This window comes from Myotis davidii, unplaced genomic scaffold, assembly GCF_000327345.1.
Source record: "Myotis davidii unplaced genomic scaffold, ASM32734v1 scaffold296, whole genome shotgun sequence".
NCBI classification, from domain to species: domain Eukaryota; kingdom Metazoa; phylum Chordata; class Mammalia; order Chiroptera; family Vespertilionidae; genus Myotis; species Myotis davidii.
Window position 1 is genome coordinate 2295584 of NW_006288889.1, and position 18845 is coordinate 2314428.

The 18845-nt window shown below is 45.6% G+C and overlaps 1 protein-coding gene across 1 annotated transcript in view; it reads left to right on the forward strand.

Annotated features, from left to right (window-relative positions):
• Window positions 1-7643: 7643 nt before the first annotated feature.
• IL1R1 (interleukin 1 receptor, type I) overlaps window positions 7644-18845 on the forward strand; it is a 32251-nt gene continuing 21049 nt past the window's right edge. Inside the window, 1 exon segment of the mRNA XM_015562236.1 lies at window positions 7644-7710. Within this exon segment, the coding sequence (XP_015417722.1) occupies window positions 7650-7710 (61 nt within the window). The 5' untranslated portion in view covers window positions 7644-7649.

An 18845-nucleotide genomic window follows, 5' to 3' on the forward strand; every position in this document is an offset into this window, starting at 1 on the left:
GCTCAGGAGCTGCCTGCCAGAGCAGCGGACTCAGGAGGCCTGCATGCTGGATTGGTATGACTGCAGTGTCCAGAGGTCAGCAGCCAAGGAGGAGGAATTGCGAGTTGCTGCTGGGGCTTTGTGCCCTTGGTTGATTATGAGCGCCCCGCAGTGGCTCACAGAGGCACCCAGGAGTCGCCTCCCAGCGGTCAGGTAGGAGGGTGGGAGCCTCACCCCAGGGGTCAAATAGGAGAGTGGGTGGCCTCACCCCAGGAGTCAGGTAGGAGAGTGGGGGGCCTCACCCAGGGGTCAGGTAGGAGCAGGGAGGCCAGGTGCTCTAGAGCTGTCCAATGCAATGGGGATGAGGGCCCTTTGTGCTGAGGAACTGAGCTCATGGCGGCCTGGGCAGCGGCCTGGGCAGTGGTCCCAGAGCACAGGAGGCAGTGGGCAGTGCTAGGAGCAGTGGCTGGAGGCGGAGGAGGCAGATCGGCCATTTCTTACAAAGGAGATGGGCAAGTGCCTTGGGGACCGGGATGCCCTGGGGACCGGGGTGCCGGCTCCTCTGGGAAGGCTCCTGGGCCTTCTTCCTCGCTCGCCCTGGCATCGGCGCAGGCCTTTCCGGACGTGGGACGGCGCCCTCGGTGGGAAGTGAGCGGAGGACGGGCGCCTTCTCTGCCCTTCTCTGACTTCATGGTGCCTAGAGTCCTGCCCATGAGCCGCTGCACCTCTGGACCTGGCTGCTGTGCTGTGCCTGTCTCAGAAGTGAGTGAGGAGCAAGGTGTCCATTCATTCTGTCGGCGGAGTGTTAGGTGGCTGCTCCCGGGTGGGCAGTCAGGGCCGCAGGCTGAGCCTGAGGAAGTGATCCGGACTCGACCCCAGACCCCCAGGTGTTCACCGTGACCGTCACTGAGTGGGAGGTTTTCAAATGACGTGATTTGCAGTGCAGATGGGTCCCTGCCAGGGGGGGAGGCAGGGCTGAGGGGGCCTCTCCCAGGGCCCAGGGCGGTTTGTGTTGGCCTCAGTGCGCTCCTCCGAACTTAGAGCCACAGTGCAGTCTCCATGCCTCAGCTGGGGGCCCCAGTGGTGGCTGCCTTTCTGCGCCCCTGTGGAAAGTACCAGTTGTGCGTTTAATGAGAAAGTGCTCTTACCCTCGACTTGGCCTCTGCATCCTCTCACATATCCCTCCCGCAGCCTAAAACCTTCCAGTAACTTTCTGGCCGCCTATGAAGTGCAGTCCCAGCGCCTCAGTAACATTCTCCGTTTGGGGCATGTTCACCCGACCTGACCTTCGGCTTATGTCCAAACACCATCTCCTTCAACACCCCTCAGCCCCGTCCCCCCCGATCCCCCCGCCCCCAGCGCCTCTCCCGGAGGCCTCCAGGTGGAGGGAGGCCTGTGTCCCCCATGCCCTGGGCATTTCTGTGCCCGAGGCCACTCCCCATGATGTGTCATTCTCTGTAAACGTACCCAGTCCCTGCTGGCGGACGAGCTCCTTGAGCCTGGCCCTGGGCATTATGTCTATTTTGCTTAGAGCAAGCGCGAGGCAGGACTGTGGCGGACATGCAATAAGCTGGTCAAGTTTGGCAATGAGTGAACAAGAACATGAATGAACATTGAGGGCACATCACCACAGCCTCTGTGTCCCCAGAGCACGAGGCACTTTACCACGGACAATTTTCTCAGCCCTAAATGAGGACAGCTCGTGTGATCCTCACGGCAAACATCCATGAATACCGTGTGTCTTCAGCCCTGTGTGGCACATGGGAGAGGCTGGGCAGGTGGTCACGCTGTGACTATCTGGAGAAGAAGGTCTGCTTTCACCCTTGACTGTTTCTGTCTCGGCCCAGCACTCCAGCGGGCACACAGAGCACAGTGTGAGGCCTGGCCGCGGCCCACTGACAGCCTGCCGGTGTGGAGTAGGTCGGGCTTGGCTTCGCACCTGGAATTTCTGTCGTTTTGGGTGCCAGGGGGTTTATGCTGATTTTTGTTGGGAGCGTGGTTTAGTCTTGGGTGCATTTTTCCCATTTCCCCTCCCACCGCCCCTATTCTCTTTGATCATGTGACACTAACCTGTTCCTATAGCCTGGAGCGACACCCGCCCGCCGGGCTTGGGTTCTGGGACTGAGCCCCCTGCGGGGAGGCACCCGCTCCTGCCTGCTTTTTCCCAGAGCAGGTGTGGGTGGCTGAGTAAGCCTGGACCCTGTGCTGGATTCCAAGTTTTACAAGCTCTAGGAACAGAAAAGGGTCTGAGGTCGTCGGACTTGTTGCCACCTCGGGTACCTGAGGCACTGGGGCCAGAGGGTCGTGGCCGAGGCCAGGCACCTGTGCAGCCGGCCGCTGGCTTTGGGCTTGCAGCTGCCACATGCTCTGTGCTCAAAGCTCATTTGAAATGTGTCTGAAATGTGCTGTGTGGATGCAGCTGGGCCTGCCCTTGCTCCCGCTGCACACAGCCAGGCACTCGTGCTGCTCAGTAGGTTTACCGCGCCTTCGTTTTGTTTTTGATAAACTAACGTGAGGAATTGATTGGCCTGGACCTGGGAACCATTTGAAGCCTTGATTTCCTTCTCCGGCAGAGGGGAAACACACCTCCTTACAGCGCGGGGAGTGGTGGCCAGGCTGTGAGGCGCAGCACCTCCGACCTTGTTTGATAATCAGGCATAGTTTAAAGGCAACATGATAATACTGTGAATGCAATTTTAGGCTAAGCTGGGAGAAGGTCAAGTTATTTCGAATAAAAGTTAGAGTTAGGACATTTTAGGAACGCAGTCTTACTGCTCCGGGAAAGTTTCCAGGCTTGAGCCAGGCATAGGGATCATTTCCCTCCATTTATTTAAAAAGCACAGTGTAACATTTTCATTCCTGTTAACACCACTTCTTAATAGAACATTTTCTGGGTACTATTCAGATGGTTGCATGTCAATAGAGTCTGAATGAGTGATGTCTTGGGTAAAATATTTTGTGTTTGCAATTAACTTAGAGCTACAGATAAGAGTACAGGCCAGTGCATTCTCCTGTGTAAACCAAAGGGCAGAGTTTTCAAAGCATGGTCTGCTCTGGACATGCTGCTGAAGTGGCGGGAGGGTAACCACACCTTTTATTCACTTTTCTTTCATTCCATGAGGACTCATTAAGGCTTCTGAGTTCCACGCCCAGTGCCAGGGGCTGGGGGGTGCCCTCACGGTGGGGGGTGCAGGGCAGTGCCGGGGGCTGGGGGTGCCCTCACGGTGGGGGATGCAGGGCAGTGCTGGGGGCTAGGGGTGCAGTGTGTCTGCCCTTAGGTGGGGGGTGCAGGGGGCAAGGGTGTCCTCACAGTGGGGAATGCAGGGCAGTGCTGCACCTGTCACGGGTAGGGAGCAGGTGTGGCAGAGAGCTTGGTTTGGGGCCTCTTGAGTTTGAGGTCCTCGGGGCCCTCAAATAGATCTGTGCGAAGGTCCCCTGGGGGTCTGAGACTGGAACTCACTGCACATGCAGGTGCCCCTCAGGAGCAGTGACGGCCATGTGGCCTGGTCTCAGGAGCAGGGGACGGCCATGTGGCCTGGTCTCAGGAGCAGGGGACGGCCATGTGGCCTGGTCTCAGGAGCAGGGGACGGCCATGTGGCCTGGTCTCAGGAGCAGGGGACGGCCATGTGGCCTGGTCTCAGGAGCAGGGGACGGCCATGTGGCCTGGTCTCAGGAGCAGGGGACGGCCATGTGGCCTGGTCTCAGGAGCAGGGGACGGCCATGTGGCCTGGTCTCAGGAGCAGGGGACGGCCATGTGGCCTGGTCTCAGGAGCAGGGGACGGCCATGTGGCCTGGTCTCAGGAGCAGGGGACGGCCATGTGGCCTGGTCTCAGGAGCAGGGGACGGCCATGTGGCCTGGTCTCAGGAGCAGGGGACGGCCATGTGGCCTGGTCTCAGGAGCAGGGGACGGCCATGTGGCCTGGTCTCAGGAGCAGGGGACGGCCATGTGGCCTGGTCTCAGGAGCAGGTGACGGCCGTGTGACCTGGTCTCAGGAGCAGTGACGGCCGTGTGGCCTGGTCTCAGGAGCAGGAACTCGGAAGGAAAAGGTTCTGTTGAGCATTGGCCTCCTCTGGGCTTGCGAAGCATGGGAAGGTCGGCAGCAGTGCCTTCTCCCTTTCCGCGTTCCATGGCCGTGTTTTGGTGATGTTGCTTTTGTCGGTAAGGCGGTGGTGGTGTCTCCTGGCAGCGGGCAGCCAGTGCCGAAGGTGATAGCGCCCCTGCCGTATGTGTGGACAAAGTGTCATATAATTAAACTGCATCCCTGGGACCTCGCTTCATATGTGATCTCATCGCTGGCCTGTATCTGTTGTAGCTGGTGCCAGGTTGGTCGGCCATCTACGTCACACGAGGGTGGGGGCCGTGAAGGTTTTGCTTTTGTTTTTCACTTTGTGATACAGTTACTACATGCTCATTATAGGAATTTTAGATAGAAAGTTACAGAGAAGGGGAAAACCACCCAACGGCAGGAACCAACCCAATTTTAATATGTTGTTATGTTTTTTAGTCTTTTTTGGTGCATTTTCATACAGCTATATAATTTTATACAAATAATCTTATGTCTTACTTTGTAAGATGAAAGTGTGAGCTTTGAGTGGATCTGGAAGTTTAGGGAGACTTTTGCAAGTGGGTCCTACTAATGGGGTACAGTCCAGATACGGAACAAATCTACATAAGTAGCCGCAAGCTCATTTTGTCAGATATAAGTAGTACTACTCCAACTTTTCCCCCTTTCCATTTGTATGAATTATCTCTTTACATCCCTTTACTTTTAGTCTGTGTGTATCTTTCCTTCTGAGGTGTGTCTCTTGAAGACAGCATATACATGAGTCTTGTTTTCTTACCCATTCAGCTAGCCTATGCCTTTTAATTAGAACATCTAGGCCATTTACATTCAGTGATCATTATTAGGCACATATTTGTTGTCATTTTCTTTTTAACTATCTTCTATTGTGCCTCCTACCCCCCTTTTTGTTCTGCTTCTTAAAGCAAGCCCTTTAAATTTTCGCATAACAAACTCCTTTAGCTTTTTGTTATCTGGGAATTGCTGTATTTCTCCTTCAATTTTAAATGATAGCCTTGCTGGGTGAGGTAGCCTTGGTTGTAGGTCCTTGTTTTTCATCGTTTTGAATATTTCGTGCCACGCCCTCTGGCCTGACATGTTTCTGTTGCCGAGTCAACTGGCAGTCTGTGGCGCTCCCTTGAGAGTAAGCGACTGCCTTCTCTTGCTGCTTTCAAGATTCTCTCCTTGTTTTTAGCCTTTGCCATTTTAATGATGCTGTGCTTGGTGTGGGCCTCCTTGGGTTCATTTTGTTCTGACTCTGCGCTTCCAGGACTTGTATGCCATTTTCCTTCACCAGATTAGGGGATTTTTTGCTCATTATTTCTTCAGATGGGTTCTCGATCCCTTGTTCTTTCTTTCCTCCTTCTGGAACCTCTATGATGCGAATACTGTTATACTTCATGCCCCAAAGTTCCCTTAAGCTATCCTTATTTTTCAAACATCCTTTTCCTTTTTGTGATTGTCTTTTTTTCTATCTCGTCTTCCAAATCATTGATTCAATACTCTGCTTCACCCAACCTACTTTTTATTCCTTTTAGTGTATTCTTGTTGTCAGATATGGTATTCTTCATTCCTGACTGGTTCCCTTTCCTGGTTTCTATGTTCTTTTTTATGCTGTTATAGTTCTCATTAAGTGCCTTGAGAGTCCTTATAACCATTACTTTGAACTCTGTCTCTGATAGATTGCTTGCTTACATCCATTTAGCTCTTTTTCTGGAGATTCCTTCTGTTCTTTCATTTGGGGTCTCTTTCTTTGTCTCCCCATTTTGGCTGCCTCATTGTGTTTGTTTCTATGTATTAAATATGTCTGCTATGACTTTCAGTCTTCATAGGTTGGCCTTGTGTAGTAGGCGTCCTGTGGGACCCAGTGGTGCAGTCTCCTTGTTCTCTGAGCCGGATGCACTAGGAATGTTATGTGGTTTATATGGGCCCTCCTGTTGCAGTTGAGTCTTGATTGCTGTTGGCCTGTTCATGCTTGGGATTAGGCTGTCTAATTATGACGCTCAACCCCCAACCATGGCATGTGAGTTGCTGTACAGATGCTGACCAATAATAATAATAATAATAATAATATAAAAAGGAATAAAAAGAATATGAAAAGAAGAAAGAATAAAAAGGATAAGAAAAAATTATAAGAAAAGAAAAAACAATAAGAAAAAATAAAATAAAGAAATAGAAAGGAAAAAGAAAAAAATTGGAAAAGAAAAAAGTGGCAATCACCTCATCAGGTTTAGTGCCTGCTCAGTCTGCTGTTTGTGGAGTTTGTTGGATCTGCTCCGGTGCTGCCTGAGCTGGACGCTTCGTGTGTTGCTTTTGGTCATTTTGGGAAGGACTGTGGTGCAGGCCAGTGTCAGACGCTGCCGGTGCCTGGTCCACAGTTATGGCTGCCTCTGCTGTGCTTGGCTGCACACAGGAAGGACCAAGCTGTGCTCCAAGGCCGGCTGTTACTAGTACTGGGCCCTGGGGCAGATCGGCTCATGTACCAAGGCACCCCGCAATCCGCCTCTGCCTTCCTTGTCTGCTGGCTGCCTGTTAGGCTCATTCACTGAAAAAGCCTCTGGCGTGGGGCTAGTGGATCTTCGTGCGGGGAGGTGCCATTCACACTTCAGGGAAGGTGGTGGGTATGTCCCATCCCAGAGCCAGGTGACTGAGTCTGTCCCGGATTTTGCCTTGAGCTCAGCAGGGCGGATGCTTTAGTACTCAGGATGGGGCCTTCAGAGCCCAAAGTCGGGTCTGTCAAGAGCTGGAGGGTGTGTCTGTGGGGCCTCCTGTGATGGGGAAATACCAGTCTGGTTCACAGGAAAAGTGGGCATATGGCCTTACCTCAAACCCAGTCACTGGCACCCAAAGTCTGCCCGGACTTCTACTCCCTGCCCTAGGCTGTGGCTCCTTGCAGGGTGGGGTGCGAGGGACTCCTGGGGTGGGTAATTGCTTTCCCCCAGGCTGATGCTCTCGGAGGGGATTGCCCTGCCTCAGAAAGGTGGCTGCTGCGGTATCCAAGAATGACTGGGTACAGGTGTCCTGGCAGCTGTCCCCCCACATCTTTCACTAGAGCCACAAACCCCAGTCTCTCCTCAGGCGACTCCAGCCAGCACCACCCTCTCTCCTTAAAGTTTGCTCTTGAAGAGGGAGCCAGTGTCTCCAGCCGACTTGCCTCTCCTTGGTGGACAGAAACCCCGCTGCTTTCACAGCTGGATGCTATGTGGGCGCCTCTTTCCAGTTCTGGTGCTCTGGTGCTCTGGGCTGGGGAGCCTGGCCTGGGTTTAGGCCCCACACTTCCCAGGAGAAAGCCCCTGTAGCTAAGTGTTCTCTCCAGCACCTCAGCTGTGTCCGTGGGAGTGGGGCCAGTCCCTCTTGCATCTCCATCCTTCCGACCAGTCTCAATGCACCTTCTGCTGCAAATCCTTGATTAGTAGCATAAGACTCCTCTTCAGCTAGTTCTCAGTTGGTTATTTAGGATGATTGTTCCCCAATTTATTTGTATTTCCAGTTTGGTTTAGAGAGGAGGTCAGTTCAAGATTCACCTGCTCTACTGCCATCTTGAAAGTCTCTGGAATAGTAACATTTCTAATTTTTGTTTTTCTTTCATTCCTGTTTCTCTAGGAGAACATGAAAGTGTTACTCAGGCTTGTTTGTTTCATAGCTCTACTGATTTCTTCTCTGGAAGCTGGTAAGTTAAGCATTTCCATTTGTTATTACCTGCTAAGAGAATCTATTATTTAGAATACATGAAGTACCTTATCTAACAGAATCATTTTTCTTATCTTTTCTGTTGAATCCCAATACACAGAGCCTGTTGGTCACAGAACTGTAGTGATGAGTTTTCTTTTCAGCATCTTCTCATTCTCTTGTTTTCATAGTTGGAAACAGACCCAGTGAGGTTAAGAGCCCAAGGCCATGTTTCTAGTTTCAGAGCAAGTCTAGAGTTACGCCTAAGACTAATTCAGTTATGCCTAAGACTAAACTGTGTCTAGTCAGGCCTCTTCCCACTGTACTGCTGATCAAAGAGGATAACACAGGAAAGCCTGGCTTTCATCAGGAGAGGCGTTAAATGTAGTCTTAATGGACCCTCAGCTGAAAACCATCAAGAGACAGTTCTTTCTTTTCTCTGATTATTCATTTTCACTCTGTCCCTCTTCCTCCCTTTACTACAATGTATTAGCCCCTACCCTGTCCTAGGCGCTAGGTGCTGAGGATACAGAAGTGAATGATCAAGATAGAAAATCTGACTGCAGATGGTTTACATTCCAGTAGGTTTAGAAAAGTAAACATTTATTATGTCATTTGTGGTAAGTGTAGAGAGAAAAACAACAGGAAAGGAAGATATAAAGTTTGGGCCTGGTGGATATGGCTCAGTGGTTAAGCATTGACCTGTGAACCAGAAGGTCATGGTTCGATTCCCAGTCAGGGCACATGACCGGGTTGCAAGCTTGATCCCCAGTGTGGGGCTTGCAGGAGGGAGCTGGTCAGTGATTCTCTTTCATCATTGATGTTTCTATCTCACCCTCTCCCTTCCTCTTTTAAATCAATAAAAATATATTAAAAAATAAAGTTTTAGGAATGTGCAGGTGGCAGAAAGTTAAATTTTATGATAGTGTGGCCAGAGAACACTTACTGAGAAGTTGACTTTTAAGTCAACCCTGAAGTTGGGGATGGGGAAACATTCCAGGCAGATGTGCTAAGACCTTAAGGAACTGGCATGTTCCAGGAACTAAATACCATTGTGGTTGGAACCTGCCAGGGTCCAGCCCCAGCGGTCCAGGGGTTCCCAAAGGTATGGACAGCGTCGGCGAAGAATGAAGGACACAGAGACAGCGTTCAGATGATCAGCATAGTTAGGTTCTTTTTTATTGTCCTGTTACAACTGTATTTATAGTATTTGATTCTATAAGCATGCCTCTATAGTTACATCATGGTATGTTTTGGGTCCTCCTTTGACCTTCTACAGTTCCTTGTTTTATGTTTATAGTTTCTTAACTGACCTTTGCTAAAAGTCTTATCTCTATCTAGCTCTGTTGATTTTAATCTTATCTATTGTCTATTTTTCTACATTCTATTATAAAGGTTAGTCTCTGTGTTCCATTATAAGGGCTAGTTTGCTATTTCTATTCCAAGGTCACTAATCTGCTCTACTGTTAAGCTATAAGGAAATAACTGAAGGATATTTTCCTATTTTATGGCCTAAGTAAAGGTTATGTCCTTTTAGCCTTGCTGGTGCTCTTCTTTGGGACTGCTCTGTGTCGGCGGGTTTTCAGGGGCATAGGCTTTGGTATTTTCTCTGGTGGGTAGACCCCTGGGGATGTGGGCCTAGCAAGTCCTAAATTTATTGCTAACAGTCTAAGTTCCTCATAAGTAGTACAAGATATTTCTGTAACACTAGGGGGTTTTATTTATTCCCTTTCCTAGTCCCATTAATCCTAACTCTAGGGAAACATTCCCACCTGGAGAAACAACCTTTCTTGGGAAGGTGGCCCTGGTTAGAACACATAGTGCTAAGAAGGGGAGCAAACATATTAAGAACAGTATGCCATATACGCTAGGTCCCTTGGAACAAATGCTGTGTAGATGTTTCTTCCCTGCAGCGACTGTGTCAAGCAGCAAGGATGGAACAGCTTCCAGCATCTCCCCCATTCTTATTTTCTAAATGTAGCGCATGTAAATCAGCAGCCACCTTTCGGGTTGTGTTAAGACTCAGAAGAAGACTGGGAAAAGACAAATAATTATTAAAGTTATGAATAAAAATAGGCCTGCGCTTAAAAGCATGGGGATAATGTTTTGTTTAGAGATGTATCCTTGTAAACCACTAAAAAAGGAAGATGCAACCTGGGAAGGATGAAGTAGTGATTGGCTTATGTCATGAATCTGCTGAAGTAACTTTTGTAGATCTAGGCTTAAATTACTGTTATTCCAAATTCCTAATATATGATGTTGAATTTTGTCCCAAGTTATTGCTGACTGATTAACTTCTAAAGGAGTAATGCAGATCCATTTGTAATCTAGACGACATCTTAATGATAGACAAATTTTAAGTGTAACAATTTCATTTCCAATATGTATAATGGCTTCTTCAAGAGCATTAACCTTGGCTTCTAATTTTTTGTCTGTTATTTCTTGGGTACCTAGAGCGAGAGAAATATTCTTTGCTAATTGATCTACATGCTGAGCTGTATGGACTTCCTGTACTAAGGCTGTGGTTGCAGTAACAAGCGATCCTATAATTGTAATGACTGCAGTTATGCCTAAGGCTAATTCTGCTACAAATCTTTTTGAGCGTGTTAAAGCGTTGGTAATTATTCTAATAGCTTGTAACCCAGAATCATCATACCATGGCGTATGCAATTGTACAGGTAACATTAGATAAGGAGGTCGCTTTACAATAAAAATTGTCTGAATAGATAAGCTAGAATCAATACATGTGGTTAAAATACACTTGTGACAGGAAACAGTGAAAGTGGTTTCATTTGTTGTCACACCCAGGTTACTGTGAGAATCTTTTAGTAGAAAGACATATGGGATGGTAGACAAGCTCTAATATGATAAGTTTCTTTGCCATAAGGCGGGGGCTGGGGTCTATCAAGAGTTATAGGCGCTGTGGAGGCAATTGCTCTCCACAAGTGATGGTGAGTATAAGAATGATTATTAACTATAGAATTTAAGACTGCTGGGACCCATCCATTAAAATGCCGATGAGTGACAGGGTCTTCTGTGGGGAGAAAAGCTTCCTGCCAGTGAAAGTTAGCGGAAGCTTTAAGATAGTCCCTATAGTTCTTAGTGGGGTTAGGTACAGGGCAGTCAAAAATCTGTTGTTTGCATTGATATAAAGGAAAAGGAATAGGTTCTGGATATCTGCAATACTACCAAGGAGGGAACCCTGTGTTTTCATCCACGAAAGGCCACGGGCCCTCCTTAGTGTCCTTTGATTGTGAAGATGTTCTACAAAGCCTTGGATTTTTTACTCGGGGTAAAGTCCCTGCTCCGTAAGAGGTGGGTCCTGCACCCAGGAGATTGACGGGTGAGAGCCCACATATTCCATCGATTAGGTTTTCCTGTGGGGGAGTCAGTAACAGGGTTTTGTGAGGTTCCTGAACAGCCTGGAATGCGATTATTATTAGTGATGTCAAAACATACAGGTGGACCCACAGATTTCCCAGCAAAGGTGAAGTTGTTATTAATTCTTTGCTGGATGAATTCATCCGATTCTCCTCCTTTTTATTTTAATAATTGCATCTTAATAATATGATTGGCTTACTTCAAAATAGCTTGAGAATCATAAGTGATATTAGTTTTATGATAAATTTGATATTGCTGACAAAAATACTGGAAACAGAACTAGTGTACGTGGACCCATTGTCTGTTTTTAGCTCTAAGGGAGGTCCTAGTACCGTAAAGGCAATGATTAACTATGTGCTAGGCACCCTTCCCTGTTACTTTTACTTAATAAATCTTGATAAGTGAGATCTGCTTGAAGAGTTTGAGTCCTTTTAAGACTCTTCATTCCACATCTGCAGAGTAGAAGTAAACATATGAGAACAAGAATGAGGCAAACAATAGTGGTTATGCTGAGAGGTAAATGCAAGGATATCCAGTGGAAGGGGTTAAATTCTTTCAAGTCCTCTTTAAATTGTTGCCAGGCTTTCAAAGAATTAGTTTGTAAATTTGCCTCGGACAACTGTACAATATGCTGTTGTAATTCTAAAATATCGAGGGTTGTGTTACCTTGACCCCAAGCACCAAGAAGATGATTTTTTATCGATTCCCAAGGGTGCAGGGTACTATTATAGGGAACAGGGGTAACACAAATCTGGGAAAAATTATAATGACACTGTAAAGATATTCTTTGCTCTAGGGCCATGGATTTTATCACCCATTCACAGGACTGTAGACTTTAATGCTGACTTGTCATTTTCATTTTCAAACTGGTTGTCAATTCTTTTTTGTATAGGCAAGGTCTTAGTTACATTTTCCTTGACCTGTACGAAATGAGAGGTCTGAACAGTCCGTACCATAGATGAAGCAGCAATGCCCACAGAAGTAAGTAACGTTATGAGGGCAAAGATTCCTGCAATTAACATTCCAAGAAATCTTTTTTGTCTTTTTAAGGTTTTTACTAGATCACGCAGTAGTTGGTGGGTTTGATGAGATTCCCAAGGCTCAGTTAAGTTAGTGGGAACCCAAGCAAAAGCTAGTTGTTTTAAAATCACTAGGGACTTCTTTTGAAATGAAGAATTAATACAATGGGATAATGTGCAAACTGTGCATGGCACCTCATACAGATGGCTTTTAACATTAAGATGTATCTGAATGGGGCCTGATAGGAGCACAAACGGATCAAACACACAGGCAGTAGCAAACACTGTTTTATTGAGAGCTACTTGTAAAGCAGAAATGGAATTATTTGAGCTATAATTGAAATGATACCATTTTATAGGTGCAAGTGCAGCAGCTAATTTCCACTGTGTACTTTGTAGAGGCCAATTGTCATGTTGTAATTGAGGCCCAACAAATTCTCCTCCATGCCAGGAGATGGAGTGATTTTCTTCAGCATATAGGTAGGATGCATTCCCTTCCCACTTTAGGGTGCGATTGTTACTATACAGAGGCCCATAATGGCTGTAGTCTATAAAGAAAAAATTGTTATTAAGTTTGCTGGTGGTAGGATAATTACTATAACAGTCTTGCCAATTAACTTCTTCCTCAGTGGAATCCCATTCATAAGACCTTTTACATAATGGCTTAGTTAGCAGGAGTGGGGATGTGCCTTAGCACACTTACATTTTCTGCACCTTTCCCCGGAGCAAGTAGAGATAATAGACGTATTTGAGCCTTTTCTTCCCCATTCTTTGGGGTCCAGGCTGGCTAAAAACCTCTCTTTAATTTTACACACAAGGGAGAAGTGGCTTGATTTAGAGTCATACAAAAGGGAAGCTGAGTGGCAACACCTGTGTAATTATACTTTGCCCATAGGCTTCCTTGCCCCACCTGTCATCCTCCTGGATGACCAAGGTTTTGGTATCATTGGTGACTATATTAGGTGGAGGATCAGCCCACGTAAGGGGTCTTACCCACGGTGGGTCAGGAACATAAGTCCAGAATACCTCCCCATTTACCCCTGGTAGCATTACCGTACAGCTGATTACTGCTAACATGGCAAGAAGGATGTTCTCAGGTGTTCCTGGGCTCCTGGTCACTTCTGGGCTCCTTGCTGTCCACTTCGTCCTCTTCCCACTTCTTATCTTCAGTGGGCTGCTTGGGATCACTGCTATCTGTGGCCGGGCAGTTGATTGTCTGCAGCTGTAAGGCGTGGCTCCAGGTGCAGACTCCTCTTGAAGTTGGCCAGTTTCTCTCTCGGGTCCATGTTGAAGTTAATCTTTTTTTTTTTTTTTTTTTTTTTTACGATTGATTGATATGTGGAATCCAACACGAGCTTCAAGAAATTTTCTGGAAATATATAAACATATCCTCGACCAAATGTTAAGAGGGATTCCCTATAAATTAGATTTGAGATCCTTTTATTTTAACTAGACTGTTTTCCTTTTGGCCCACTTTGACACCAGTGCACTTTCACAGGTGTCCTGCGATAGGCATAATAAATGAAAATCAATTATAAAGTAACAATTTAAAAATACTTCAGGCTTAATGTAATATTCTTACAGGAAATATTCTATTATTCCTCTATATTGTATTAAAAATAATATGAAGAACCTTTTGAAAAAAATTATTTAATGCAGTCTTAATGACTCTAGATTTAATTACTTGTATAGAGATATGACTGCTTTGATTTGATTAAATGCTAAATAATTATCACTATAAGATGAACCATCAATAAAAATTTTTAATATTTCAGGAACAGTTTCCTGTATGATACAATTAAGTTTTCTTGGATATTCATTCATTTCAATTAGCCAATTTAATTAATTTAAAAGAAAGCTCATTATTTAACTTTACTTGTCCTTGTTAACAGTAAATAACACTGATTGGATTATTGCTATCAGTCCCTTTAAGTATTTTAACATAAGCTATTTAACTTTTGTTTAGGGAGGGAAAATATAAATCATTAACCTTTAATTGTCCTTAGTTTAAAAAAGGCAGGGTTTTCTAGATTTAAGAGACTAGAAAAATTATGTCTCTGTGCATACACTTAATAAGTTTTAATGACATTGAAGGCATATTATTTTAAATAAATACATTGTTATTAATAAATCAATTTTTTCTTTTATTTGGCAGAATTTCCTTATGCAATCAAGTATATTGTATTGGTCTAACTTAGTTTATTTCTTTTGTGGGAGAAGAATTAAATCCTTTTGTACAATCTCAGGGCCTTTTGAGATGCACAAAATGTCCTATTATATTCTTGAAATATTACATTTCGAAAAACTGTCAAACATGTATCCAATTTAAAAATTATCAACACTTAAAAACACTACTTAACATCAAAGGATTTAGTCTTGACCATGGAATCAATTACTTTTAATTTGGTCATTGAATTTTTCATGCTATACCATGACTGTCAGGAAAACTGCTGGGAGGAAACACATTCATTGCTTTTTAAGAAATAGCGCTAAGAAGGCGAGCAAACATATTAAGAAGCGTATGCCATATACGCCAGGTCCCTTGGAACATATGCTGTGCAGATGTTTCTGTGTCAAGCAGCAAGGATGGAATGGCTTCCGGCAGGAACCAAGTGAGAAATGAGGGAGATGATAAGGGATGAGGTCATTTGGTTAATAATATATGTCATCTGAAGATATGCTAACTAAGATGATGTTTGAAGTTGTTTATTTGATTTAGCAACTTAAAAGTCATAGGTGACATTAATAAGAACAATTTTGGTGGATGGGTGGGTCAAATTCCAGATAGATAGAAGTGCATATCTAGCTGAGACATTATTTTGTTCATTTTATTATTATTACTAGAGGCCCGGTGCATGAAATTCATGCATGGGTAGGATCCCTAGGCCTGGCCAGATAGAAAGGCTGATCTGTGGGGTCACCGGTGGTGTGATCGGGGCCTCTGCTCCCACCCACTTTGGCGGCCCTGGTGCCGCTCACTTGCTGGCCCCACTCCCCCTGCTGCCAGTTAGGGTCTGTGGATTGGGGGCAGTGCGCGTCATCGCAACCAGTCATTTAGCCGGTTGTTCACCATTCAGTTGATTTGCATATTAGGGTTTTATATAGATAGATTACTATTGCTTTTGCTACTGTTATTCCCATTATCTAAATACTTAGAGTCCTCACTCTGCACAGGTTCTATGCGAGGTTCTAGGCCCTAGCCCCTTTTATTTCAATTCTATGTTTCTCTTAGCGGCTTGTGTTAATAACTGACATATAATAAACCACACATGTTTAAAGTATACAATTTGGTGTGTTGACATACATATCCACTCTTGAAATCATCACAATCAAGATAATGAATATATATTCATTGCTTTCTGAAGTTTCCTGTGATCTGTGTTTCTGGTAGTGTACTGCTACGTAAGTCTCTGCTTGGTCATCTAATGATTGGTCAGAAATTTCCTTAGACTACTTGACCCAACAAGCCTTCTACCATTTGCGGAGGGGCCATGTATGTGTTGAGGTATGCCTTCAACACTTAGGCTGCTCACAGCTCTTAGTCTTCACTTCCTGCTGTGCATGACTTTAAGGTGCCTTCTCTGGTCTTCCCTGGGCATGTACACAGCCCTGCATACAAAAGGCACTTTTCTGGATTACCCAGGAATATATTAGAGCTTTTCAAATCTCTTTATGGTCATTTTGTTCCCCAGATTTTCTTTTTCCTTTTGGCCAGACTCTTGTTTGTCTCAACAGGTATCATGGCTACAGGCAGCTGCAGAATCAAATATTTGCCACTGATTGATTTTTTAAACAAACACTCTTGGGATAGCACTTCTTGTGGAGCTCTGAGTCAGGGCAATAACAACACCACTCTGTGAGTATTACTTTTCCACAGAGCTGCCAATTGGGTCAAATTGTGGCAATGCGCAGGAATGGTACTTTTTGAAGGGCTCCAAACCTGGCTCACTCTTGCAAGCTGCTGGCTTTCATAGCTATTGTGTTTGTAAGGCTGCTGGTTTTCGAGTTTATAGTGGAGCTGGAAAGAGAGGTAGATGAGTAGTTTAAATTACAAAGCTACAAATCTCGCTGTTCTGAGATTCAGCTGCCACTGTTTGTTTGTTTCTTTTTTGTTGTTTTATTTTAAAATAAATGTTCTCATTATTGCATCCCTTTGATTTTGAAAATTTTCCAGGCTTTTTGTTATTTTTATGGAGGAGTGAATTTATGGAGACCCTCATTCTTGCCATTCTAGAAATCCTGCCTCAAAAGATCAGATTTTGTGTGTTCTGTTTTTTTAATAAGGATATCCAATTTATTGAAAAGGCTATCTTTTCCCTGCTCAATTTCCTTTGTGCCTTTGAAAAAAAATCAGTTGAATGTGTTTGTGTAATTTATTTCTGAGGTTTCTGTTCAGTGACCTATTCATCTTTATGTCAATACTACACTGTCTTAATTCATATGGTTTTATAATAAACTAGAGGCCTAGTGCACAAAAAATTATGCACTCGGGGGGCGGGGGTGGGGGTTGTCCCTCAGCCTGGCCTGCGCCCAGTCACAGTCCAGGACCCCTTGGGGGATGTCCACCTGTTGACTTAGGCCCACTCCCTGGGGGATCAGGCCTAAGCTTGCAGTCAGACATCCTTCTGGCAGCCAGGGAGCCCTTAGGGGATGTCCAACTAAAGGCTTAGGCCCCCAAGAGATCAGGTCTAAACCATTAGTTGGACATTCTTAGTGCTGCCACGGAGGTAGGAGAGGCTCCTGCCACCACCACTGCACTGGCCAACCATGAGCCAGCTTCTGGCTGAGTGGCACTCCCTATATGGGTCTTCTGGGTCCTGCCCTGCTTTGCCTTTTTTAATTTTCTAAGACATTTCACTTTATTTAAAAGAAGCCAAGATCCAGGATATAAAGGGTACGATATTTACAACAGTACAGTAAACAGGTTGGTTTCCTGGTAGGATCAGTAGTCTTTCAGTGAGTATAAACCCCCTTCCCCTTGATGCTCGACCCAGCTGGCAGACAAACAGCAACAGTGGGGTGGGGTGGGACTGCAGGATAGAAGGTCTCCCGGAAGGGATTAAAAATCATGTAGATGCTAAAATGTCCACGAAGGGGTCTTGGGGGTGAAGGGTGCCTCTGCCTCATTCCTTTGAGGGCTTGGCAGCAGGACTGCTGAGGGATTTTCCCCAAACTAACACACGGCCCACCCTGAGCCTGTAAATCTTCCACCCATGGAATATTCCCTTCCCAAGAGAATCAACCCTAATCCCTCAGTCAGGGCCTGGAGGAGCAGCCCAGGCCGTGGACACAGCCAGGACTGTGGACATTTTATGGCCTTTCCACTCCCACTCCAGCTGCCTAACAACTCTGCACTGCTTCCCTCGCCTTCCCCCACCCCATCACTCCATCAGGACACCGTGCACAGGAGGGGACACTGGTTTCCCCATGCCCATTGGGAACTGGCTATTGCCGTTTTCTGGAGTAAAAAGGTTCCTGTGGGCCAGGTAAGCTCTTTGCTTGGCAAGAAGTTCTGAAACAGAGCCACTGACCACACCCACCTCCTCTGGGCATGGAGCAGCTCAGTGCTCATCTCTCCAGCAGAACTGAAAGGAAGACCATGTATACCCTTCTGTCCCTCACCCTTGTAATAAATAATTACACAATCTAAAAAAAAAAGAAAGAAAGAAAGACCCAGCTTCCACATGTTCTGGGTCCCTCCCTGTCTCGCAGTCGGGGACGTGACCCGGTCCCCAGTGGCCAGGCAGGACGGCTTCCACGTGTTCTGGGTCCCTCCCTGCCTCACAGCTGGGGATGCGATTGGGTCCCCCGCCACCAGACAGGACGGTTTCCCCGTTCTGGGTCCCTCCCTGCCTCGCGGGGTCACCGATCACCAGCTGGGGGGTGGGCCTTTGCCCCAGTTCTCGGATCCAGGGCAGGGGGCAGGGCAAAGGCGGAATGGAAAAAGCACCGTTCTTCCATGCTTCCCCTTTCGCCTCCCATCATTGAGCCTACATATGCAAATTAACCGCGATCTTTGTTGGCAGTTAACCACCATCTTTCTTGGCAGTTAATTTGCATATCGCCCTGATTAGCCAATGGGAAGCGTAGCAGAGGTATGGTCAATTACCCTTTTTGTCTTTCATTAGATAGGATGTTGAATTAAGGCAGTGTAAATCAACTTTGTTCTTTTTAAAATCCAAGTTATTTTGACTAATTATTTATAAATTTTAGAATCAGCTTGTTAATTAGTACAAAAAGTCCTGCTCAGATATTAATGGGGATTGAGTTGGATATAACCCAGTTTGGGGACAACTGACATCTTAATGATATTGAGTGTTCTGATCCATGATAATTTATTTAGATCTTGTTTAGTTTATTTAAGCACTGTTTTATATTTTTCATTGGATAGCTTTGATGCATCTTTTGTCAGATTTATCCTTAATATTCTATTCATATATTTTACTGTCATTAGAAAAGGTATTTTTAAAAATTCAGTTTTTAATTGTTCTTAGCTAGTATTTGAAAACCCATTCAATCTTGCATATTCATATTACATTATAATTTACTAATCCTCTCAGCGGTTCTCAACTTGTGGGTCACGACCCCTTTGGCGGTCGAACGACCCTTTCATAGGGGTTGCCTAAGACCATCCTGCATATCAGATATTTACATTATGATTCATAACAGTAGCAACATTACAGTTATGAAGTAGCAACGAAAATAATTTTATGGTTGGGTCACAACATGAGGAACT